This window comes from Oenanthe melanoleuca, chromosome Z, assembly GCF_029582105.1.
Source record: "Oenanthe melanoleuca isolate GR-GAL-2019-014 chromosome Z, OMel1.0, whole genome shotgun sequence".
NCBI classification, from domain to species: Eukaryota; Metazoa; Chordata; class Aves; order Passeriformes; family Muscicapidae; genus Oenanthe; species Oenanthe melanoleuca.
In genome coordinates this window covers 21,901,919-21,929,349 of record NC_079362.1, presented here as the reverse complement: position 1 = coordinate 21,929,349, position 27,431 = coordinate 21,901,919, and the positions used below count along the sequence as shown (strand labels likewise).

The window sequence follows — 27,431 nt, the reverse complement described above, 5'->3', positions numbered from 1 at the left end:
CATGTCAGGTACAGGTCCGTATTTGATGGCCATCTGAATGGCATGCTAAAACAAATACATTGAACATTACATCTGTGCAATAGTTCAGTATTTGCATATGTTTCTGGCTTGTTTTATACAAAACAATTAATGACTGGCATGGCTTCATAACAATTTGTCTGCTTCACAAATGTCTGGCTACAAGCACCACCACTGACTAGTGACAGTAGTAACCAAACAGCTCCTACAGATTAAATGTCAGCTGTAATACCTGAAAACGTATTTGCAATACTTTACATACATGGTGTTAAATAAAAAACTGAGCATGTCTTCTGAAATGGTATATTTCTACACTGTGCCTTGGTAAATGCTTGGCACTATTAGTATAATCTCATAACTGAAGTGCCTTACTGTGAACTTTCCATTGTCTAGAACCAGGTCCTAATTATCTTAAAAGTAAAATTTCACTGGTGATTAATTCTGCTTTTTATTAGTGGAAACAGAAATGAATTACTTTGACAAAAGTATTAATGATTTTTCTTCTTGTTTAAATTAGTATGCACATCAGTAAGGATACAACTTAGAGGCTTTTCATGTTTTAAATAGATGCTGCCCAGCAGCTCCTTCCAACCTAAACCATCGCATGTTCCTATGACAGTCAACAGCAATAGAATAGAGGAAGAGTTAATTAAATGTGCAAGACTGTAAAAGAACAAGAGTTGACTAACTCCTCCAGTAGGGGGAGATGTTCTTTTACAGTTTATCAGCAATTAAAAAATGATAACCAAATTACCTTTCTATCTTTTTAAGGAAACCAACCGCTTAAGACAAATTGGTGTACGTGCCTCAGTAGTGATTATGGCCAAAAGAAAGTTGTATGGAAATCTGGAATATGGGAATCTGTCTGAAAGATGGTTATTCTTGCCTTCCTCCCAAAACAATTATGTTTTGACACATTATTTCTATGATCCTCTTCAGTAAAACTGCACTTGCATTAGTGCACCTGAAAGTGCAGTGAACTGGGAACATGTTTAGAGTAACACCTTCATTTGGCTTTGCCACCAGTGAAACACCTGTGAACCTACACCATGGGGCATTTTTTAAAGCAATCACGGCAACAATAGAAATTCCATTTATTAAAAATGAATGGCATTTATTCCTGATATATTTAGATTTCTATACAACTGCATCATTCCTGAAGACGCCTTTTATTGTCTTTATCATAATCATGACCCATCTAGTAGAACCTAAGACTTAAAATGCAAATGTCCAAACCAACTGAAATTAATATGAGATGACAGGTGCCTATTTCAGCTAGAGGAACAACTAATATACAGGCATGTAGAGCAGAGTGATATGAATTGGATGCGCTGATGCTTCTCTAGTCCATCTAAACAGAGGTGAGCTGAATAAAGCCTCCTTATAGTTCTTCTGCAACACTTTTGATTGGTATAGTCAGAAAAACTTTGGAAAGAATAACATTATTTTCCCCATTTTAGGCAGAGGAACATGAAGGTTCACCAAAGTCAATGATCAACCTTTGGAAAAATCAGGAAAAAAAATGCAAAACAGTCTGCTTTTCCAGATGGTAGTTCTGCTAAGAGAAAAGAAATCACTGCTACTGGTAAGTATCCAGACCACTTCCCACCTCTAAAACTGCCTATCAGTAAAACACCACACTTCGTGCTTTCTAATGCTCTGGAAACAGATGCTGCTTTTAGTTGCAGCAGGCTGCAAGGGGACACACCTGCAAGTACAACTCCAAGCCTTGTCGTCGCTGCTCCAGGACCTTGGGGACCCAGTTTCTCACATGCTTTGAAGGGATCTCTGGTGTTCTTATGAACTTCTTGAGCTGAAAAAAAAAAAAAAAATACAGGAAAAAAGAAACCTAAACAGAAACGAAGTATAATAATGTCTCTTTAAAATAAATAAGTTTATGTTAGCAATGTAAAAAACCTATGCATTAAAGAACAACAGCATGGAAATGAAGTACTTAGAATCATCTCCTGGAAATAATAGCAGATGTCATACCTACAGAGTGTTGTCAAAAATCTTCACATCCAGCTGCCCTGGACAGGAAAGAGGAACCTAACTAACAATTTTTTGTGGCTCATAGCCTGAACATAAAATGGTAACCACTCCAGGAAATACCTGAAATTGGAGTTTCCCATTGGACTACCTGGGACAATACCTCACAACATCACCACCAAATAACCAGAAATTATCTTGCTAAGTGCAATGAACGCACCATGATGGCTTCTAACTCCAGATTTAGGCAATTATGAACAGGTGTGAAATGGAATGCTAACTATTTCTCTAGAGAGTTAACAATCAAGAGAGTAAAATATCCATGCTCTCAAAGTGTACCAAAAGATTGACAGCCTGTGTTTAATATCTTATACAGAGAAAGAGCAAGATTGTCACTGATTATATTTCAAAGAGATCTCCATAACTATTCCTCTAAAGATTCCCACAGGAAACCTTATACATGTGTCTACATAGATCTATATATAATGTGTATCTATATAGATCTACACACACACGTACGTATATATATTTACATATATGCGTACATAGGATTGTATATAGATAGACACAAACATGCAACCTGACAACACTAAATTCTCTTGCTGCAGCAACGTATTTTTTTTTAAATCAAAAAATATTACTATTTTCCTCAAAACTACAGAGCAAAATAATAACTGAAATAGACTCTATTGCATTTTAATAGAAGGTGGCATTCTTTCTGTTGGATATTGCCTCTGAGTAAATCTGAAGCAAAGAATGCAAGGAAAGAAACTCAAAATTGACTTTGACATGCATACCCATGGGAGACTGAGAATTTACATTTCATCTTCAAGCTTGCTGAGATGTCACTATAGGAAAAAGCAGTGGCAACATATCAACGTCTCTGCAATCAAGTATGGAAGCTGCAGCCGGGAAACCTCAATTGCTCTGGAAACATTCTGCAACTTCCTTATTTCTAAATAGTGCTAAATTACAATTAAATGTGAAGTGAGAAAAACAACACTTCAAAATAAAACTCCAAACCCAGCTACGTTCACTGACTGATCTTAAAAACAGAATACAACCCCCTGTTTTTCCCTCTAAATTGATTGGGGATGTTGAAGAAACTATGGTCACTGCAGTTGCAAACTGTGACAGCACCTGCAGGTGAGCAACAAATGAGGAGAACGCTCCAGATGAGTGTAGACAAATCTGAAACTATACAAACATCCACCAAGACCTAGCTGTTTACAAGATAAATACCTGTGGCTGGCAACCCAACTGATGATTAACAATCGTTTTGTGCTCTGTGGCCGTGTTACATACAAAACATCCAAAACCCAACTACTTAATGTGCTGGCATAGATACCGGTCGTAAGCATAAAGGCAACATTATATAGATACACAAAAGATATATTAAAAGTCCACTTTCTTATTGGTACAATAATCCAGTAATATATATTGCAACAAATAATTGTAACAATGCCAAAGAATATTAAGCAAAACCACATATGCATTAGCTGTATTAGCTTCACACCTGTCCCAACACAAAACAAAACATATTTATCTGACAACTATTATTGCCCATAGTACCTTCCTGTCTGTAACACTGACCTAAAGCCTATTGACATACTGTAGTCTGTTTCTGAAAGATTTAAAGATAGCTCACATTATCAAGTAAAGAGTTATTTGTCCAATTGTGAAAAGACAATATGATCTAGAGTATACATTAGTTATTCTAAAATTATAGACAACTTGCAAAACAAGATGTTTTAAACTTCAGATTTTTGCAAATTTCACTGCAGTACTTTTAACACTGTGAGCCTCTAGCTGCACTTAAAAAGAACTAGCAATATTTAATAACGCATAAAGAAGTATAAAAAGATATTTGGGAATAAAAATGAACAAATGATTGTATTTTTAACTATGTTATACACCTAGAAGTAATTTAATTCTTGCTTAGAAAACTTCCAAGTGAGTATAATAGCACTTTTGTTCAGACCAAAACGTAATACTGTAATGTGAATGGTGCATAGCCCGATAGGCAAGGTTTGTTATTCATGAGGGCAAAGCATAATGGCCTATGGAAACTATTTCACAGAAGCCAGCTTCTGTGGGTGGTTTCTATCAAAAGAATAATTTGTACTCCTAGTATAACATGTAAGTCTTGAAAATATTTTAAACCTTTTCCACTACAGCCAGATTGCACAGGAAGTGGGGCTTTATTCTTTTACACAACTGGAATCTATGAATGACTGAACCCAAGACAGAGAGAGATCCAAACATGTTTTTGGAAACAGCTTTGTTTAAAAAATATAATTAATCAAAACATTGATTGGCATTCTGATGAATAAATAATACCTTCTATGAGCAACAGAGTCTTCCTTCCTCCACACAATGCTAGTGAGGCATGCTGCTCTTCAGCAAATGGCACAATCCTCTCCTCTTGCCAGCTTCTACATCCATTTTCTACCACAGGTGTTCTCTACAGAAGCTTTGTTTCTCCTATGCATTACAGACATCTCCAACCCTAAGGGCACCTTGAATATGTAGCAAGTCTAAAGAGACCTTTCCAACTGCCATGTACTCACAGCAATTTAGAATGAAATGTACATTTTAAATTAAAGGGGAAGAGAGGAACAAAAGATAAATACCGTATTGGCATGCTGATAGCAAACTGATGCAAATGCTTTCTTTAGGATTTCTGTAAAGCTGAAAACACTAAGACAGGTTCAGAACATGATCTGTTCAACAATACTAACCAAAATTTTACAACTTCAAAAAGTAAGACTTATTAAAAAGGATATTGTTGGCAAAATATGCTATATGTTTTGCATCCATGCAGGGAACAAATAAGGAAAAGTCTCTATCCATTTTCAGAGTAATATAAACAGACAGCAAGTGAATGAGAAAATGAAACAAATTGAAACGCAGTGCAAAGTGCCTGGTTAGAATATTTGTTTTTCAGGTTTGTTTATTTTGCTGCTATTTCTGCAGAGGGATAAAGGAGGCATCATTTAAGGGGTTTTCTTGGTGTTCTAAGATATCTCTCCAAAAGGAGTTATTGCAGTGAAAGTAGTGTACAACAAGAGAAATCTGACAGTGAGACTGCAGCCATCCATGACTTTTATGTGGAGTAATTGTGCAGCTCCAGAAATTACAGTGAAGTTAGAGCTGCTGTCCGGACAGCTGGGAGAAGCCAGTTATGTGATGCAGACCCTCCCCCAGTTCTGCTACCTCCATCCTGCAATGGGCTGAGAACAAGCCCGAGTACCCCCTCTGCAAGAGGTGGATACTGTCAGTCTTGCAGCTGGATGATGACTGCTTGGAGCATGTCACCACACCCCCTATGACATGAGTCATTCACCAGGTGGGAGTGGCTCTGGCACATGCAGCTGCCCAGGGCTTCCATCATCCTGGAGCACCCTGAAGGTGGGCTTCAAGGAGGAATGCTCAACTGCCTTCAGAACGATGCAAACAATTCTCCTCCAGACACTGCAACCCTGGATCCATCAGGAGATGGAGATACTTGGCAACAATGTTGGATGAGCCATGGTGGAAGACACCACCACAACCATCTCAACCACACACAGGATGGATGCAGAGCTGCTGGGCTGGATGCTGGGAGTGTCCCTCCAAAACTGCACAGTGACATTCATGCAGCAGTGTGCACATGTCGCTGTGCAATGCACCAGCAAAAAGGTGACCTCCTCCACTGCTGCTAGTGAGGGATCCTGGCAGCCACTCCTCAGCTACCATTGCCATTCTACAGTGTAAGAAAAACCCCAGGTTGTCAGGTAAGGCTGTGCCCAGGGCTGCTGCTTCCAGATGATGCAGTAAATGCTCCCCTGAAGGGTCACAGAAAATCCTGAAGAGAAGGGAAAGAGACCTCCAAGACCTCTCCAGCAAACAGGAGCCCAAACACCACATCAGTGATGTTGGAAGGTGCCTTGGAACATGGCTAAAGCAGGAATGGGCCATCAACTGTGGCACATACCAGCCCTCAAAAGCTCCCAGCCCCAATTATCAAAATAAAATAAATGCACAAATCTACAGCAAAAGTCTCAGTGTTATTAACAGTTTATATTCTATCCTCACTGTTTTTCACTTATTTTGCTAGGTAAGATAGAATGTTAATGCTGATGGGTCCTTCTACCTTGTGCCAGGTACTGTTTCATTATTCCTCAAGAGGCAAGTACTGCCCAGCTCCATGCCTGCATCTTTGCAGTTGGTCCTGGGACAGGTGTTTCCAGCTGGGGGTCTCCAGAGGCAGCCTCTGACCCACTGCCCATCACCTCAGGCCTGGCCTCTTCTCTGTACCTTCTGCTCCATGTCCCTGGGCTCTGCTCTCCTACCAGCCTGCCTCGTGCAGCCTTGCTGTGGTGGTGCACAAATCTCTCCCCTTGCCAGGAGTCAGAATTTGGTGCTGCTGTACCCTCCACAGCAGAAGCCCAAGACGGGGAGGTACAAAATCCTGCCCCCGTGAAGGGACAGCCACATGTGGGGCAGCTGCCCAGAGGGTGAGCATCCTGGGAAAGGCTTCTGCCCAAATCAACAGGCTTTCTTCTCCCTCTTCCAGATCCAGCTTTGGTGTTGGCTTTTCTTCTCCTCTGATTGCAAAGGACCCACCTGCAGGTGCTCAGCAGATAGATGCCCAGTGGCTGAAGACACTAAGTTTGCTTAGTTTGGAGGATGACGAGGATGATCTCATTGCTTCCTGAGGAGGGGAAGTGGAGCAAGAGGCGTTGAGCATTTCTGGGATTTCTCCCTGGGATCCAGTGACAGGACATATGGGAATGGCTCATATATGTGCCAGGCAAGGTTCAGAGTGAACATCAGGAAGCATTTCTTTACCAAGAGGGTGATCAAACACCAAAACAGGCTTCCTCAAAGGTGGTGGATGTCCCAAGCCTGTCAGTGACATTTGAACAATGCCCTTAACATAACGCTGTAATTTCTGGTAATCCCTGCATTGTTTAGGCATTTGGATTATATAATTGTTGTACATTTTTTCCAACTGAAAATATTCAATTTTAATTCTAATTCTGTACTACATCACATTATACAAATATTGTACTATTCTAACAACAAGAGACTGCCTACTTGGATAGGGTGCATTTAGAGGATATAAGTCCTGATTTTTCCCTCTTAATGTTTCCTAGCCTATTTCACTGTATAAACTCTATTCATCTGCTTTACCATCAACTGCAGAATTATTCTTGTCTGGAAAACAAAGCACTCATATATCTCAAGGCTTAGTAGTGGGTGAGCAAGTTATGTTACTGTTTCTGACCCTGTTGCTTATTTAGTTTCATATTTAATATGAACATAAGGATGACAATATCTGAGACATATCTGTATTAAAACAACAAACAAGGAAATGAGCATCAATAAGTGGCAGGTGATACCACTACTGAGGCAAGAAGCAAATAGGCAAGAAGACCTAGCACATCTTAATTATGGTACAGTAAAGCAAATGGTTTTTGTCTTTGGACTATTGATGGGTCAATAGTTGCCTTTTGTTCAGATAAGTGTGCCTAAATCTATACAACTTACAAGCCTGGCAAAATCATCCTCTGTAGCACCAGGTTAATGCTTCTTTCCTGAGCTAATTCAGGACCACCAGCAAACATCCTGGTGGAAATAAACTCCTCTGACATTGCACTGACAGGAGCTGTAAATATCCATGCTGGTCTCCATTGTTTGCAGAAGTAGCTTTCCCATAATGAAGGCAAGCAGCATCAGTCAAAGTAGCTGACTGTGCCCACACTCCAGTGCCACTCAGACCTACAAGCCAAGAGATGTTTAGTTGACTCAGATCCTAGGACTGAAGCTCTTCATTACAGCCCCACTGCTGGGGGCTGCAATGCTCCTCCAGAATTCTCCTTCACAATACTTGGCCTCCGTAAAGCAGAAAAAGAAAGTAAAGCTTGACTTTCAGCAGCATAACTGCACAGCAGCATTCAGTTCAGCTTGGAAAGAAAAAAAATCATACTTTTTCTTTAACATTGATCAAAGCAATTTAAAGAAGTATTAGTGAATAACCAGCCTTGAAAGTACCGAGTTCCCTTCTATATGTTACTAAGATGATTCAGTAGACAAGCTTAGCAAATATTTTATATTACATTGAGACGATTTACTTGGTCATTTTCATGTCTGGTTTCCTTATGTACAAAAGTTGTTTCCTCATCTTTACATATGGCAGGTTAGCAACAAAATTCATAGAACTAACAAATTATTTGCCTAACTGGGAAAAAAACCCACTCTACTTATTTGTAGTTGGAACGTGACTTTACAAGACAAAAAATACAGACAGCATTTTAGCCAAACAGCAAGTAAACAATAATCAAAAAGAAAAGGAGACGAAGTAACATGTGAGAAATCATCATGTCCTTCTACAAAACAGAGAAGAAATTGAGTTTGTTAGGAATTAATTTCCAGAGGCACAAATCACAGCATGCATTGAAGATAAACAATGTATAGTAACAATTACAAGAGAGAGGAAAACATCACTGAAGCAAAACAAAGCTACATATTATAAAGAAAAAAATCAGTACCTTTTTATGAAGTGCGTGGAATTCACTATACCTCTTCTCTACAAAATGTTTCCTTCCATTCATCAGCACTTCTATTTTAAAGACCTGAAAATTATAAATAATAAAAAACAGGATAATGTTACTTGCACTAAACAGTTCAGTGATATGACTCTGACAGCACATTTTACCACAGCCATTCTTCTAAGTAGTCCCAAAAAAACCCAATGTGCTTCATGGCTTGCAGAAGTACAACAGCAACTAATGGCAAATATGGCTGAATCCCCTGTTAACCTGTTTGTTCAGCAAACATATAAAAAAACACCTTAAACATGGACTATATGCTTTACACTAAAAACTAAGCATTAAAACATCTCCTTTCAGAAAGATGCAACATACTTTGAACTCATCAAAAAAATAAAAAAGAATGGTAGGAACAGAAAAAAAAAGCAGGAAGAGAAGAAAGAGTTTAATTCTTTCCCCCTTCTTACAATCTTACTAATACATGCACACATGTTCAGTAAGAGCTGCATAATACATGCATTAAGTCATGCATGGAATATAGAGAAATAAATGCAAGTACTATATTCTAGCCTAATTTCCTCCTAACCTATAAATTCATCTCTAGTCTCAATTGAACTTGCACTATGTACGCTCTAGGAAAAAACAAAACAAAACACACACATGGCAAATACTTGTTTTCTTTGTATGATACATGTGACAGCTTTTGTTGCTGCCTCTGGAAGGTTGAAAGGCCAGCAGAAGCAACTCTCTGGATCCACTAATTAGTAGTCACTCACATGACATTTTCTTGATTCTCAGGTCAGCAGGTCAGTTTTGAGGGCAAGTGCCTTGAAATATTTTGAGGTACTCAAAGAATACGGTCTATTAAATGAAGACAAAATCAGCTGAGAAGTAATACAGAAAAGGTGCCTGTTTTATCTAGGAATTCTTTGTTTTCTGTTTTGCCCAGAAAATGCTGGAAATAATTATTTTCAGGACAATGAGAAACAATGCTCAGCACAGATGATCACCTCAAGACCCAAAACTTAGCCAAATAAAATGTTCTTTGAAATAAATTTGCAAACAGCATTTATACCTGAACGTAGAAAAAAGGGTTTTCTGTCACAACATGCTCAACACTGACATACCATACTGGATAAACACTTTCTATTGTCCACTAGAATCTGCCTTTCAAATAGGTCAAAATGCTATAGTTTTAACTGGCTAGCCAAACAACATTAAAAACAGACAGCATTTTATTATATCTAGATTGAAATGCTTTTTACCTTTGTTTTACCTGTATTTACCTTGAATGCAGTATGGATAGGACCATAGTCATGTCACACTAATATTCACATTAGCAAAATTAGTTTGAATCACTGTAATAACCCGTGCTACATTCTACATCTTTGAATAGGACTACACCTGTGTCCTAACAGTAGGAGCAGATGATCTTATTTGGGTGCATTGATTTTGGAGTATTTTGGAAGAACAGTCAGTGGCTATTAAACATTTTTCCTCTACACATAAAAAAACTACAAGGCACCCCTACAACTTAATTTATAAGTTCAGAGATGTAAAGAGAATCTTATGCAAAGGAAAATTAATGTAGATGTTTTTCTTTAGTTAAGACTTAACATACTAATTAAAGGAGAAGAAAATATTTACATTTCAGATTCTACTCACTATATGAAAGAAATAGTTCTGCAAGGAACAATTTTTTTTGGATTGCACAGGAACAAAGGAGTTTTAGGGATAACTTATTAGAAAAAATGGATAACAAAATATGAAAGTAGTTAAATGAAAAGTGATCATGGGTCCCTAGCCGGGTTGCAAAAGTTTTGTATTTAATTGATATTAAATCTCCAGGAATTATGAGGAACTCATAACACCCATTTACACCTCAGTTACTCGCCACTCACCACTTCAATTTTAGCATTTCTGTTGGCTACAGGGTTTGCCAAGCAATTTGGAGAAGTCTAAGGGGCTCCTGCCTCAGCTATAAGCACTCCCTTGACAGGTTAACTTTCTTGTGAATCACAGGTTGGCATGTGCAGTTCCATTTTGATTTTATTAATACGTGTGTCTTCAGAGAAATATCTGTCCCTCTGAAACCTAAAAATCCATCTTTTCATGAAGGAGAATAATGTGATTATAGTGTGAAATGAAATACAAATCCCTATGCGGACCTTCTTTTCAAAGCATGTACCTATTTTGTTCTGTCTCGTCATGGGTTAAGTAACTACATAAATGATTTCAGAACACCAGGAACTATGCTAAATATATTCTTCCTCCTGTTTTAATTACAGTTTCACAATTTTTGCTAACGTCATGACACTGAACAATATATTTGACAGTTACTTTCATAGAAGGTGCAAGACAAAAGCAAAGCTTAGCATGCAAAGTAATGTTATTTTAAAACACAGACACTGCCACACTTATACCCTCAACTCCTTGCACCAGTGTAGAGGCTTTAACTTGCCCCTCACTATCTAGAGGCCTCAGATCCAGCTTTAGAACAGAACTAAAACTTACAAAATCAACAATTCTACTGTGCTTGAAGTTGAATAGCACTGTTTGAAAACAAAACTGTGCAAATTATTTTTCTTGTCTATTCACTGTGGCACCTATACTTCAGAAATATAAAGCAATTTGTGATAAGAAATGTTTTTGCTTCATTTAAATCTAATTATTAAACTGATTTACAAAGTAATTTCTAAAGCAGAAATGCAAAAAACAACACAATTGTGTTTATAAACTTGTATTATTCCATGGCTATTTAGACTGCATAAATTACAGGTTTGCCTCCTCACTGTTTACCAGATCAGAATTCACAAGGGCAAATTAAAAGTATATAAATTAGTTTCTGTGCCACTGTTTCATAAAATGACATGGCTGTGTGCCAAAGACAAAAAGATACATACATTAAGTTGGGGGAGAGAGATAGGATCTTTTCATGGATACAAAATAGCTATAAGCAAATCTCACACAAATTCAACCATGCAATTGCAGGCCCTGGCAGAAAAACAATGCAAGGAAACTGGTGAACATAGATGAAAGTGCCAAAATAAAGACGGAAGAACTATGGGGGGAAAAAATGCAACATTGCTAGGAAATTACTTTTCTAGTAAAAATGTTCGTTGAACAGATAACTCTGATAAGACATATGACTTTTTGTAAGTGACAGATAATTAAATGAAAAATGCGAGAATTAATCTCTGAATTAGACAAGCAAAATACTTTTCCCATAGTCATTGAAATACCAGAAATTACACTGCACTGAATGTTTTGCAGTTCACCCTGACTAGGACACAAGGGACCAGAGATTTGAAGACACCAATTAGAAAATTCCAAGAGTACTTTGAAACTAGAAACATCTCATTGTTCTTGTATGGTGCCACAATACTTGTCAGCGATGTCTGCACATAGTTAGAAGATCATTCTCCATAAAAGTATTCTTCCAACAGACTTTAACCCACATAAATAATGTATGGAGCAAAAATCTCTGAAAATGATAATAGTATGAATAATGCCAATCTTTGAAACTAGCAGAACTGCAGATCTGCAACTGTAATTCATAACCACCAAACTTGTGTCAAAAATTTCAGAAAAAGAATTCCTAAGGTCTTTGTTAATAAAATAGTAAAAACTTTCAGGTCTGGGCATAAAACAGTTTTACATATATTTTCTTTTTTCCTCTTCACTTTGTTACAGTTATATGGACTATATTCAGATTCTGGAAACCATTTTCTTCTTATCTGTTTCAGATCATTACCAAATCTCTAAATAAATGATCCTTTCTCAGTATTTTCAAGAACACATACATTTCTCTTCTTATTGCAGAAACTAGACAGTACTACGTAACAATTAAACTGGATTATATATGGGCAAAAAGAATTGGTACTTTATCACTGTAAATTTTGAAGACAAGAAGTCCAAATGGAAGAAAACAGAAACAATTAAAATGTACAAGAAACTACCCAAGAGTGCATACCATGAATTGTGGGTAGCACTGACACTGCCCCCCTTCATTCTTACCTACGTTACATGTGTACATTGGATACAAAAGGACATCTTTTATTGATAATCTGATGCAAAAATATGCAGCTCCAGTAACAGTCTCAAAAAGTCCTACAACGATCAATTAAAAAAAAAATGCAGACAAGAATGACAAACACGACCATGAACAGGGATGAAAACTAACAAGTATAGTAACATCTCAGCTTGTTTTTTTTTTTTTTCCTTAAGAAATACACAGATGACTGTCACACTCACTCATGGAAATGATACTGGCTACATAGTTTACTATTATGGTAAATTAATCCTAAGATATTGTGTATACTTATACATAGAAAAGTGGATTGCAACACTTTTGAAAAATTACAGTTGAAAATGACATTTGGGGCAGTGTCATTTGGAATAAGGAGATACAAAAAACAGAAGCAGAAAAAGATACATTTAAGAAAACCAGATACATTTGTCTAACATTCACCAGGAAAGAAAACCTCACAAAATTCGTGTCATGTTTTTATCTCTCAAGACCAAGTTTACTGACCCTAATTCTATTTAATATATTACTTACAGAAATAAATACACTCCTTCAGACTCTTCAGTATACATGACAGAATTTTGTCTGAGAAACAGCTAGTGTATTCGAAGTGTCAAGAAAACTCAACCTTAAACCTTTGCCATGACCATATGGAAGGAATTCCAGAGCAAATGAAATGACAGCTACGGTCCATGAAACACTAATAGGATTTCCACGTGTTTAGTGCTTCATTATTGCTCAGACAACAGCACATTTTCTATCACAGTTGTGCTACGACTATGACTAGAAGAAGACCGCAGAAAATAGCAGAGATCAAAAGATAACTTTAAGACTATTTCCATGCCACTGTTTCAGAGGAAAACAATATTCTACACGATCAGTAAGAGCACTTGGGTGGTGGTGGTAACCAGAGATGCATGTAGCTGCAACAGCAGCTCCGAACCTTAGGAGTGCCAGTGCCTCATGGCAATGCTCCACACTTCCGAATGCCCTCCACAGCAAAGGTGGAGACGAAGATAGTATTCAGAGCCAACTCAAACTTCAGAGTAGCCCTGATAAAACTGAATCTCACTATTCCTCAAATGAAAACACATTAACTTATTCTGACTTCATCTTTTGGAAAGCAGGGCAGCAAAACTCAGTTCTGTAGTGGGCACAGGGCAGCTCAAGGGCAAAGAGGATGACATGGGTCACAGACATGAGGCAAGGGAAATCTCCCTTTTGCTCTCAAACCATATTCCCCCCCCAATTCTAATTCTCCTTTGTCTAGCACCCAGTGTTTACTTTGGTTATAGCCACCATTTCAAATTCTTGAGACTTAAGACATTCTGTTCCTTGGGTGGGTTGCTTATAGTCACATCTGTTGACTCCTCTCTTTAGAAATTGCTCTTCTACACAAGCAGAACTCTTGCAGTCTGCCTGTAAGGAAAGGACCCCCTTTCTGCTGCAAGGCAAACGAGTTGGGACACAGTAAACAAGAAAGCAGTATAGCCCCAAAGAGACCTGTTTGCTCCGTGTGGTTTTGCTTTGGCCCTCAAACAAGAGATGAGAGAGTCTGCCAGAGGCAGTAAAGGAAGAGAAGTGAATGCCTGAGGAACTGAGAGTGTTGGGAGGGAGTATGAAGAGGCACAGAGCTCAGAGTCATCCACCCTTCCTGGTATCATCTTCACACATGCTGAACATTTTCCTGATGGCTATGAGAGCAGGTAAAAAGCCAGAGCTGCTGTGGGGCAACTCAGCTGGTGCAGGGGTTGGTCCTTGAAGCTTCTTCCACCTCCCTCCTGACCTGGGGCAGGTGCTCCTCATGCCTGCACCTCACCCTCCAGCAGTACAGCTCTGCTCAACACACATTTCCGTTCTACTAAGGGGCGCCAGAGACTCAGATCCTCTGCATTATCAGTTACAAGACTTGCTTATCTCACCTAAAGTCAGCTCAAAAGATGGGCTGAACTCAGAGTCCCTTCCCTCATGCCAAGCGCTGTTATCTCTGTTATATGAAATCAGACTGTTTCACTTAGTCCCAAGTAAAATGTACAAGATTAAGTTACAGCACAAGGAAAAAAGTACACAGATTATTGACTATGAAAATGAAAGCATTATATTACCCAATTATGACACTGCTTTGTCCAGAGTTTGTAAGGGAGAAAAACCATGACAGAGAAGTGAAATGTTCGCTGTAGTATTTCCAGGGAGTATTTCCAATGGCTCCAGCCTGTGTAAAGCAGTTACCTGATCCATTCTGGCCTGGGAAAACAGCCTTCTTGTGTTTTACATAGAAAAATAGATTTTCTACTGTGACATAAGAGAACAAGTCTGTTGTTTCACTGACTCCTTCTGTTTAAATCTCATGTTACTGCAATCTAATTTGGGCTTTCATTGTTAAAAAGAGTAACTAAATTTAAGAAATGTGTACGTAAGAACAATCACTTTTTCTTATAAGTGTGACTCCTAATTCAAATTCCTTCTTACTGATTTATACAACCTTCAGCCACATATTTACTTAAATAGTTTTCTCTTCCTTAACAGTTACCAGTTTTACTGATACCAGTATCTACCTAAATCAGATTACAGTCTCTTCAAGAACCTTCCAGCACGCAGTTTTGTAATTCCCACCAACAATACAAAATTGTTAAGGATTATTTCCTTACTCTTCCCCTATGCTCTTTCGCTGTATGAGGCTCCTCCAGTTGTTAAATGGCAGTTTTAGTAGGAATTATGTACCAAAGGTGTGCACAGGATTCAGAGATATTCTTCCTGAAGATGGCCTTTTAGAGGTCTGTCATATTTCTTAGGGTTTGGAGGAAGAGATAGTAGAACAATTTATACTGCAACACAGTCAAGCAGTTTTGTAATTCTTATAACATGGGAAGCTCGAGGGAGGCTTCTACAGAGCTGTCACTATTGAATGAAAGAGTAGCTGACATGTGAGAGTAAGTAGTTTTCTGATTTTTTTCAACTCTCTTTAAACCAATCTTTTCCAAACACATGGTTCATAAAATCCCATAGGAACCTCTCTGTCATTTCCTGAAAAATAACTTACTTGGCTTTCTAAACTAAAAAACCTCTCCCTTGCCAATGATACACTGGCTATGGAAATCTAATTTGTAACCAAACCAAGATGCTACAAGATCTGACTTGTATTTGGAATTTTTCTTTACCAGCCCTGCAGAGGACAACTGTTACACAGATGACAGACACCCTTTCAAAATCTCATTGCCACCATGGTTACCTATTTGCTAACTTCCTTACAGTCAAACTTAAGGGAAAATGTATTGATCATTTACTGAAAAAGGAAAAAGTTTACAACCCATGCTAAAGCCTATAGTTATACAGATGAAAAACAAAATTAGCTTTCTCTGCTCTATTTGCTCATCTGGATCATCTCAATGTCTCTTATCATAAATGTTCTACTAATAGAAAAACTATAAGCCTTTTTATGGAAAATATTAGCTTTCCAATAGAAACACTAAATTGGGATAAAATACTTGAATACTGCAAAAAATAACTGATGCCAGAAGTATATTAACAAGAAACAGATTAAATCTAAGTTGAATAAAATATAAGGAAACTTCTATTTTGTCACAAAATCCTTTGCTATTTTCTCTGGAGAGTCTGTAATGAATCCCCTCTCTTCCCAAGGCAGGATGCAATTCCTAACCACAATGAAAGTGCCCTCATACTGCAGCCAACTAGCAGCAAGAAGCTCCTTTTTGTGACAGGTTAGACACAACACTAAGGTTTTTTTTCTAGAAATACTGAGTCTGTGTTATTCTGTTTGCACTTAAATTTGCTGTCTGGAGAACACCTGGGTGGTCTAATGTTTCCAAAGCACAGATATTTTGTTTACAAACAGAAATGTAAATGGTGCCAAAGAACACATAAAAAAGATATACAAGCAACAGGGTAATAAGCATTTCAAAGCAACTGACTTTCTATAGTCTCATTTTCCATGGTATGTCTACTATAGTACATGAATTTAGTCTTTAGTCAACAGGATTTAGTCACAATACCATACACACACGCTATTAAAATCAGCTCCACATTCATCACAGTGATTAAATACCAGGGGAAAAAATATTGTATATTCACTTTTCACCATTTCTTATTAGGGTGTCTCTGCAGTAATCCACCTGAGAAGTCTCTGCTACTCATTACTACATAAGCAGCTCATCCAAATAAATTTTTAAGAGCAGTAGTCAAAGGAAGTTAGTTTTCTAAATGTCTGTGTAACTTAGCAAATATCCTTCATATATTACATTTAAATACTGTGATTATGGTATCTTCAGCCCAAAAATGAAGGATTTAAATGTTATTCTGTTAATAACAAGATAAGCAGTCAGGATCCGTGTAATACCTTCAGGCACCTCCTTTCACTGAGTTAAATCATCCCAACTTCCACTAAATTGGCATTGGTCTGTCTTCCAAAATGGAAACCTCATTATCTCTGCAATTGCTGGCCACCTATGTTACTCTTACACACAACTAACAACACTGCTTCAAACATCAGCACTCATTTCTGGAAAGACAAGTCATTGCATCAATTTATCAAAGAATGCCATCCTGCTCACCAAAGGTTTCCCTTGCCAGGTCAATCTCTTTGGAATGGTAGCTCAAAGTGGGACAAAGAAACAAGCTTGAATAGATATAAGATAGTTTTGTTACTGGACTAAACCTGCTGTGCTGAGACAAGACCTGAAACTGGTTACCAGGATGTGGGTATCGATGTATCCAGCTGCAGAAAGTCAAATGCTTCTTCATGTGCAAGGAAAGTAAAGAGAATGGAAGTGACAAACTCTGTAGAAAAACTGAAGAAAATGCAACAGCAGCTACCATAAACAGTGCTCAAAAATAATAAAATATTGCACCCAAATTGAGATTTAATTTTTTAAGCTTATGAATTTACATGCTGTGACTAACAGAGTATAATTGGCTTGCTGTACACAGTGAAAGCAAATATTCCTGAGCCAGATTTAAACTGGCTCAGGGAATGGTGACAACATGAATAGTAGCGGCAGCATGGGCAGCACACACTGCAGAACTCATCAAAAAGTTTGGACAAAGCTTAGTGACAAGAGGGCTGGCCTGGATTTGTCCCAGGTACGTCTATGGGAACTGCAGTCAGCAAGGTGCAGGCATATCACAAAAGGGAGCAGGTGAGCATGAAGTTCAGAGCAGGGTTTGGATTTTATTTGAACATAAAGAAATAACACAGGGAAGATAAACAAATATTTTCTAACTTGCTTTCCTTACATTAGAAAACACAGCAAGTATGTAAATCAAAGCCACTTCAAGCAGAGAACTATATTGACGTTAATGGAAGAGCTAAGGTAGCACAGATTTTAACTCAAACAGCCACATCTGAGAAAAGGCAACATCTAAACCATTTATGGGATCTACTTCCAGTACACTCATGTCAACAGATCCCATAGCTTCAAAGGCAGTAGAAATACTAATATAAACCAATATTCAGCATAATACATATATATAATAAAACATCCTATCTGTAATTTTGTGATACAAGATTGAATAGCCTATCCAAGAACATTGGTTGCATAGTCATGTATTCATCATTTCAAAAACATGAAAACTGATTCAGTGAATATTATATTATTTTGCAACTGGTCTCTCAATCACTTAGAAGAAGGCGAAGCAAATATCAACTAATTATATGCCTGTACAAATATTCAGCCAGATAAAGTTTACATATCCAGCACATTTCTGAGAGATTTTAAATAAGTTATAAATTATAAAATTATATAAAATTTTATAATTATAATTAATTTATAATTTAAATTATATATTATAAATAAGTTATAAATTGAGTCTGATGCAGGAAATTTGTAAATAAAAGCAAGCATACTGCAAAAAAAGCAATAGGATGTGGATGGATGAAATTGTGCTGTTTTTAACTGCTGTCGCTTGAACTGATAATACAATGTGGCAGTCTCCTCCAATGTTAACTCAAAGCATCAAACAGTACTATTCACAGGTCTAAAAATCCACAACTGCTTTCTCCTCAATGAAGACAAAAATAGATGCCACAGCCAAGCACAAGACTACCAAAGAACTAACTTGATTTGAACACTTTAGTAACAAAAGCTAGTATCTTTCTAAAAACAGCATTATGAGGAAACAGAATCCATACACTCATTTAAGATTAAACTGGGTTATTGCGTGTGAAAGAAATTTTCATTTATTTTACTTGTAAACTTCATGTTCATCACAAGCAGATAATACAGATAGTACAAACAGACTTAAAACACTAAATTCGGTTGGACAGAAATACCATTGAGAAAAGATTACAGATACCACTAAGTCTTACAGGTACAATATGATACTGTCACAGATATCAGTCCTTCCTTCATTCTGAGAATTCAAATTTTCTTCTTGCTTTATTAGGTACTAAACGAAAACTTCACTCACCTATCCAAACCTCTTTGAATCTTGCCTTTTTACTTGCTTTTACTTTTCGTACTGAACAGAAAAACTTCTGCCATTTTTATTCACACAAAACAGTGCCATAAATAACTTTTTCTAATATTTTTCTGTTACAAAGGCTCTATTATTATGAAACTGCAGTGTGCTGCTCCAGAAGGCAAGCAAATGCCTAGTTTACTCTAAGTTCTTATTTGCAGCAAAAGTTGATTCTTCTATATATTTAGAGACTAAGTGTCACGTTTCTATTTACAGGGCAAAAAAATACAAATTACCCTATCCTAAATGTGAATGAGAAGTCATCTCCAACTGCCTCAGCAAGAAACTACTCATCTTTCTGTACAGCCTCTTTCCCTACTTATCTTTTCTTTCACCCGCATGTTTTTCATGGGAAGAATTCTAAAGTGGTAATGAAGGGGGACATTCATCTTGCATCAACTAATTCTTCCCCCTTCTGTTTCATGCTGCAGCTCAGACACACTGCTGCTATTTTTCTTTTTACAATCTCAATAACATTTGAAGAGGACCTGAGATGGAAGTAATTTAATAAAACACATTATAGAATTCAATGGCAGAGCCAGGAGCAATTAGAATAATCTAATATTTTCCATTACAAGACTGTTCTCGGTTACTTATAGTTTTGCCAATCTTTAATTTTTGGGCTTAGATTTTCTGTATCAGGTATGTGATTCAGACAGAAAATATTTTTAGAAAGTTACAGCTGAGACACTCCAAATACATACTTAACGAAAAATACATTTTACATTATCCATGCCAAAAAACCTAATCAAAACCCCAAAACCCAATCCAAAACAAAACCCAAACTGCTTCACTCAAATTTCTCCAAGATGTGGACAAGAAGACCAGGAAGACATCTGGGAGGCAAATTTGGCCAAGTCATAAACTTCTGGAAAACTGCCTAACTACTAACAAAACTTTGCACTGAGTATGTTGATAATGTAGTTTTTCCAAAAGGATAGTCACTGCTGGTGCTCTGTTATTTTCACAGCATGTCTGATCTGATTGAAAGTTCATGGTTTCTCCACAAAGTTATGATAAATTTCAGACCTATAGAACTTTTGTACTCAAGAGCAGCTATAATGTTAGGAAGCAGAAAAACAATTGGAGGACATTTTAAAATTTTGTATAAGAGAATCTACGCAATGGCACAGGGAAACAACACTTGAGAAGACTATACTGTGTTACTGTTAAGATAAAGTGGCCAAAGAAGAGAAAAGGGCTTATAGTCTGAAATACTCCCACTCCTATATTCTTAAATGGAATGCACAATTCTACTGTGCGTGAACCAGGAGTGTATGTCACTGCATCTTGCTCTGAAAATCCACTGATAACTCTTGGTACCCTGCTCCCTCCCTCTGGCACTGCTGGTGGGGCAGCTGGATGACAAAAACCCAAGTGTCTCTTAGTCAAGAGGCCTGTCTTAGGGACCTCAAAGGTCCACATCTACCAGTCGCATGTCTGGCAGTCCCTATACAAATGATATATACCCTTCCCTTAACTCCCACTTACCTGCTCAGGGGTGAAAGAAGCAAAAGGGTAAACTGTTAGGAAACAAGGGTTGTGAATTTAAAGCTCAGTGTCTTTTAAGCTTTTCACACAATGCAACCCACACTGCTGCACATACCTACTTGCAGCAGTCAGTCACACGCTCCTTTTCCCACTGAGTGTCCATTTAGCTCATCATGCATGACCAACTGTGGTGGGAACAAATGAGCAAAGAACAACATCCTTATGGGCTCCTTCCACGTAAGAGCTAAAAAAAAATAAAATTAACAAGGCAGAAAAACCAGACATAGAGCAAAGTGTGACAAATAGTAACATCATGGTTACTTTGGAAACTTTAGATCCAAAATCCAAGTGCTTCTGCAATGTTGAATGACTTATTTCATGTTTGCTCTTAGAAAAACCTACTTAGAATATCCATATTGGGCACAATTCAGAAGCCTGAAGTTGAAAGTCCAAGCCCTAAACCCTTATCTTTCTTTTATATTAGGATATTCAGTCATAATTCTACTCTAACTCTATTCCCACATCTTTCTTTTTACTGGAAACATTTTCTATCAAATCTTCTATCCATTCTTTTTAAAGACCCAATGAAAAATTACTGCATACAAAGATCACTCAATTTTTTCTGGAAAAATAAGACCAGACCTGGTGCCAAATCCAGCTTATTTAATAGTTTCATTGGAAAGTGTATATTAGATAAACACTGTAGCTGGGGCCCAGAGAAGTAGTGGAGAAAGTCAAAACATGATAGGACATGACCCTGTGGAATCTGATCTACATTAGCCCTGTGTGGAGCAGGGGTGGTGGTGGGGGGTGTGCCTGGATTGCCAAGGGCCCCTGCCAACCCAAATGACCCTATGATCCTAAGAAAGCTCCTTCCAAGGCAGGAGGAAAAGCAAAAAGATGAAAAAAATTGCTTCTTTTTCTATGCTCATTTTTGGAAGACACTTAGAAGACCCAGTTATGCATTCATAACTGTCACACATTTTACAGTATTTTGGGTTTTTGTTATCTAGCAGCAATTTGCTCTTTAGATTTGCAAAGTTTCTCTGAAGATCCTGTTGCAATATTTTATAGAAGGAGAATGGAATGGAAGATTATAGACATTCCCAGTGGCTTCATACTATTTCTCTTCTTAAGACACTTTAATCTTTCCCACTAGGCATGAAAAAAAAACCATTTAGGTCCAAAAGTTACTATTAAAACTGCAATTTATTTGCAACTGACAAATCCCTTCCAAATTACAAAGAATGATGGTTTGTTCTTGTGGAAATTGAGATTCCCAGGAAGGAATCTCAAGCATGCCTCACCTCTCTGGTTCTTTCCGTTTCCTCTGTGACTTCTGATGTGCTACCTTATAGAACTATTATTTCCATTCCAAACAAGGAAAATAATAGCCTTTGAGCTCTACAAACAGAAGTGAAATGTGTCAGACCGCAGGTGATCTAACAGCGGCTTCATTGCTGTTATCACCGCACAGTATAGTACTCTGCCTTGTAACAGTAGCAGTAACTGGAGCTTTCCCTACATCATAAAAGTTGCTGGATTAGTGAAGGAGTCTATCAGATTACCAACAGTTACTATTAATTAACTTAAAATTACACACTGATTAATATACATGTATAACACAATGAAAGTTACTATTTAATCCTGTGCTATATGACTAGGATTTTAGGCAAAGTTTCTAGCTGGAGAAGCCTTTTCTATGTTCAGAAACCTGCAAACCATCAACCTATGTTCAATGACATACTAAAAATTAAAAGTTTAGCAACATTTCACAGTAAAATGAATTTAATATCCAAGAAACAGTATAAATTTACATAATAAAAACTCCTCTTCCATGTTTATCAAAATTGATTGACAGTGTAACAAAAATCACAAGATCTATGCTCCACTAATCGACACCAATCCAAGTCACACATTCAAAATGTGCCCAATTCTGTGTATGCATTCTAAAATGCAGCAGAAGAAAGTACTATGCTGGCAAAGCAAACTATCATTAAATGTGCAGCATGTAAAAGGAATTGTAGTGTTGGTTAAAAATAAGGGTCTCCAAAAATGCTGAAAGTGTCAACCTTTTTTTAGGTCCAGTGTCTATTCAGCAGATAACTGAAGCCACGACCAATCTCAAAATGCTACAAAAGACCCAAAGATACCCAAATGATCTTTATCAACAAAAACTAGCTCACCTACTAAATGAAAAAGGAAAGTATGCAAGAGCCAGAATAGTTAAAAAAAAAAAACAAAAACAAACAAACAAACAAAAAACCCCCCAAACCCAAAAACAAACAAACAAAAAAACAAAACAAAGGAAAAAACAAATCTTGAAAGCACAATATTTTACATCCAACTAAAAACACACAACCATGAAATGATCTGTTTACACTGGCAGATCTATATACATTTTCAAGTTTGGGTTTTGAGGCATTTTTTAAATTTGGAGGAAACACAAAACATCTAGCAATTCATGAAAACACTGTGCTTAATACATCAATCAACCAATCAATCAGGCAATCCCCTGCCTGTTTGATTACAAGAGGCATTAAAAATATTAGCATATCAGGAACAGAAGCCTGAAAACAGTTTTCATGTTTACCCTTGTTCTTAAAATGGGAATTCAAATGTCTCAAATTTTTGGCAAAAAGTCCCATTACTGACTGAACAATGACACAATACCTCCTCTCCTCCACCCCCTTCATACATGCTGATTCACAGTGCTGTGATGCCACCCTCAACAAATATTCTTCCACAGTTCTACAATAAGAAATTAAAACATGTTTCTTCTTTTCCCACCTTGCCTTAAAGGTATTTTAATCAGTGAAAAGTTAGCACTTTCTAGACTTTTGTTAATGTGAAGAAAAAGGTTCTCTGACTAAAAAAACCTCAGGTGACTTGCTTCCAAATCAGATTTCTAGTGTCCCCTCTCAAGATACCTATTTACATGAAATCTCTTATAGTTTCTCTGCCTGTATAAAATGCAGATGCCACTGCACATCAGGCCTGTGTTTGCCTCTTTGCACAGACAGTCCAAAACAGTTTTCCTGATCTGTTTCAACTTGAAATGTTGTCAATATATGGATTGTCTTGCTTTCTAATTCAGTGAAAAATCTAGTTTTCCATTAGTCTCTGCCTTTCTAATTTTCGATACAGCTTTACTAAATGTAATTATTAAAGGCAGATTCAAGAAAGCAATTACTGAGCTACTGGTTTGTATCTCTGAAGTCTTAATAAGGAACAAGAAGTTGAAGTGACAGAAACACTGCAAAATCTGTAAATTAAAAAAAAAAAAAAAAAAAAAAAAAAGAAGCCAAACCAAAACACACCAGGTTATGTGCTTACCTTATTGTGTACAATACAACAGAGAGAAAAAGAATAGTATGGAAAATCACTATATGTTTGGGGCAACCACACAACCATCTGTTACCACAAGTGAGTTTTAATCTTTTTTATCACTGGGTCATGCATTATAATCACAAGTATTTCAAAACTACATCAGAAATAGCTCTAGAAAGAATATTATAAATATAGACCCAGAATGGGACTGCAAACCATGGAAAGGGCATTTCATACCCTCTTTTTGGGAGGATTTTCCATGTGTTCCGGAGGTTACAGTATTTGGAGGTGATGTACTAGGCTATTAGACATCTAATCTCACTTGCCAGTATAAGGAATTAAAGGGGGGGCTGGGGGGAAAGCAAACAATTACACTAGTTTGGTCAAAACCTATAAAGTATCCTAAAGCACAGGCAGGTGCTAAGTTGAAGCAGAGCCTTGGAGTCCTCTTGCTAGTTTCTAGAGAATTTGAATAATTCTCAAGATTTGAGTCCAGACATAGAAGACTGCATATAGAATATCTTCCTGCTGTGTAATGACCCCCTCCACTCCACAAGTCAATCACCTCACCTTCTACTTCCCAAAAAGTGGGTAATATCCTGGTCACAATGAATCCAGTTACCAAAGTCCTGCTTAACAGCTCCACTTTGACATCACCCTTTCTATTACCATTATTGAATACACACTAATATTGTTTGGCTGGTTTTGTATCAGAAAAAGTAACATTTTGCAAGACCACAATACTGGTTCTGAGTGACCTCATGAGGTAAATTAGAAACAAACTCAAAATAATTTTTTAATTTAAAATAAACATCAGCCTACACAGAGCTGTCCAGCAACCTCTCTTTCACAACAACAGCTCATAATACACAGTAAATTAACTGAAATATGCTAGCAGAATAACAATTGATGACCTGGCATCACATACTTCGCATTCCATTGTGCTCCTTACAAACTTATAATGGCAGGTGAGAACCTGGTCATTCCCTGTATACACCACAAAGCACCAAAAAAATGTCAATATAAAGAAAAGGTAGAGGTATGATCTAATGTCTGAGAGAACAGGGAATGCACGTAATTTAGAGTGGTTATGCTTGGCTATTCTTAACCAAGTTTCATGCCAGTCTCAAGAAACCTGTTCTAAGTGTTCCAGATAAGGACAACTATTGTCTGAAAGCCCTGCAGAAAACCCCTTAGAGACAGCGGTGATGGAAACCAGATAGCCCAAATGAGAACTCAGAAGCCACTGGGAATCGTAACACCCACTCTGAATCCAGGCTTCTCAGCTGAGACATCCTGGCATATATCAAGAGTATGGCCAGTGACTGTTGAAGACCCAGTCTCCATTACATAAGCTCTGACCTCATGGTACATACCCAAAACCTGACACAGCAGAAGCACAGGCTTTCTTCACACAAATTACACTTCAGTTTAGTGGATAAGAACACTAAAGCATTATTAAGACAGCAAAGATATTGAAGAGTCACAAAAGGGGTTTGGGTTGGAAAGCAGCATAAAGATTATGTAGTTCTAACTCCTCTACCATAGGCAGTGACACCTTCCACTAGCCCAGGTTGCTCAGGGCCCCATTCAACCTGGCCTGGAACACTTCCAGGCACAGGGCATTCATAGCTTCTCTCAATAACCTGTTCTAGTACCTTACCATAATCACAATAAAAAAATTATTTTTCATGTCTAATTTAAATCTTCTCTTTTTCAGTTTAATTCCATTGCCCCTTGTTTTACCCTATAAAATCTTGTTAAAAGTCCCTCTTCAGCTTTCTTGTAGACTCCCCTTAGGTACTGAAATGTCACCAGAAGGTCACTACAGAATCTTTTCTTCTCTAGGATGAACAATCTCTGATTCTCTCAGCGTCTCCTCACAGATGTGGTGCTCCATCCCTCTGATCATTTTGTGTCATTTCCCTGGACTTACTCCAACACGCTGGTGCCCTTCCAGTGCTGGGGACCCCAGAGCTGGGTGCAGCACTGCAGGTGGAGTCTCTCTGGAGTGGAACGAAGGTGCAGACTGTGAGCTCCATTATATTCCTGTATGCACATGCACACCATCATACAGAGATAATACTCCCACTTTCCCAGCAGTTTTGCCAGTGGCCAGGAGAGCAAGGTAGAGTGCAAGCTGGTATCAATGACATTGCTGTTACAAGTAGGCCAGAGTTCAGATCATTCTGTCAACACATCAGCAGGTATTACTTTAAGTTACAAAACCCATAATTTTTTAGAAACAGACTTTATTTTACTTACATATTTAGTTTCTCTTCAAAATCATAACTTCCATATTGTGCATCTTAAACAACATAAGTAAATATAGTAAAGACATATATATATATATGTCATGCTTAGGAAGGATTAAATCAGCTCTCAAGATGAAAGGCCAAATACCATGCACACGTTCAAAAAGCTTAAACGTTTATCTAACCTCAATCAACTATTACAGAAACTTCCTCTCAACACAGAAAACTCTGTTCTGGAATTCATATAATAAATTTCTTATGGTAAAACAGGAGCAAGTACGTCCCACAGTGCAATACCCATAATACAGCAACTATAAACAAAAACTGAATAGTGCTAAACTCTTTCTTCTTCATCTTAATTTTTGGCAGTTGATCTTCATTGGAACTATGAAGTGTATCAAAAAAACTTCAAACTAGAAAAAAACATGCACATTTCACTATGGAATATAACTGTTTTCATAGTTAGTCCTCTACTGCCATTTTTGAAAGTATTTTTAAGCTTCTTCACAACTGAAAAACAACACAAGCAACCAAAATACCTCCAGTTGTTTGATTTTGTAGTGAAATATTGAAGTAAGTTCTCTAATGCTTTGAAAGACTGTCTTAGCATGAATAGGTATTTTACTCATTGTATGCTGCCTCCGAGAACATTTCTAACATTTACTTATTCTTCCTTCATTTTAGCATTAAGTAAGACCCAAGATTTAGTACCAAAACGCAAGAATAAAAATAAAGATAATTTGTAAGTGGGCCATTTTGTTCAGTGCTGTCCTGCACATCCTTTTTACTCTCTTTGGTCTTTTTGAATGATTTGACTTGTACAAGCCAGAATCATTTTGCAGCACACTTATGGAAAATGAAAAATCTTGTCTGTAGCAATATCAAATCATTTATACACAGCAGACATCAGCTGTCATTTCTGTCTATCCCAGCAGTACACCCCCTCCCACACTTCTCTCTTTAGTCTAGGTGAGCTGTCAAGTTTCTAGTTTCTGATGTGTATTTACATCATTCAATGACATCTGACAGTAGTGAAAGGCCACAGAAAACTGCTTATTGATCAGAGCAAAACTAGTTGACGGAACAGATGAGGTTGTATCACAGAAATGCAGCCACACTCAGGTGATGACATTTTGCTCCCTTGTATACAAGTGCTTAATGGAATACAACTTCATTATATCATGCCACTAGTGTTTAAAGAATTGCACAGTTCTCATGAGTGTTTTGTCTATGTGGTGATGAGGACAATCTATTTGTACTGGTACCAATATATTACTAACCTGTTTTGCTCATGAACACTTGCAAACTACC

The 27,431-nt window shown here is 37.5% G+C and overlaps 1 protein-coding gene across 4 annotated transcripts in view; it reads right to left on the bottom strand.

Annotated features, from left to right (window-relative positions):
- Positions 1–27,431, bottom strand: part of SNX24 (sorting nexin 24) — an 88,158-nt gene that overhangs the window by 34,570 nt on the left and 26,157 nt on the right. For 3 of the 4 annotated variants that reach the window (XR_008842618.1, XM_056514669.1, XM_056514670.1), the window contains exons 2-3: positions 8,544–8,627; positions 1,727–1,831 (exon numbers count right to left, since the gene is read on the bottom strand). Coding sequence is in view for 3 of the 4 variants with exons in the window: in XM_056514669.1 (XP_056370644.1) it covers positions 1,727–1,831; positions 8,544–8,627 (189 nt within the window). In the remaining variant the exon portion in view is untranslated. Of the gene's footprint in view, positions 1–1,726; positions 1,832–8,543; positions 8,628–20,650; positions 20,746–27,431 lie in introns of those variants that run through there. The other variant, XM_056514671.1, reaches the window with a different exon arrangement.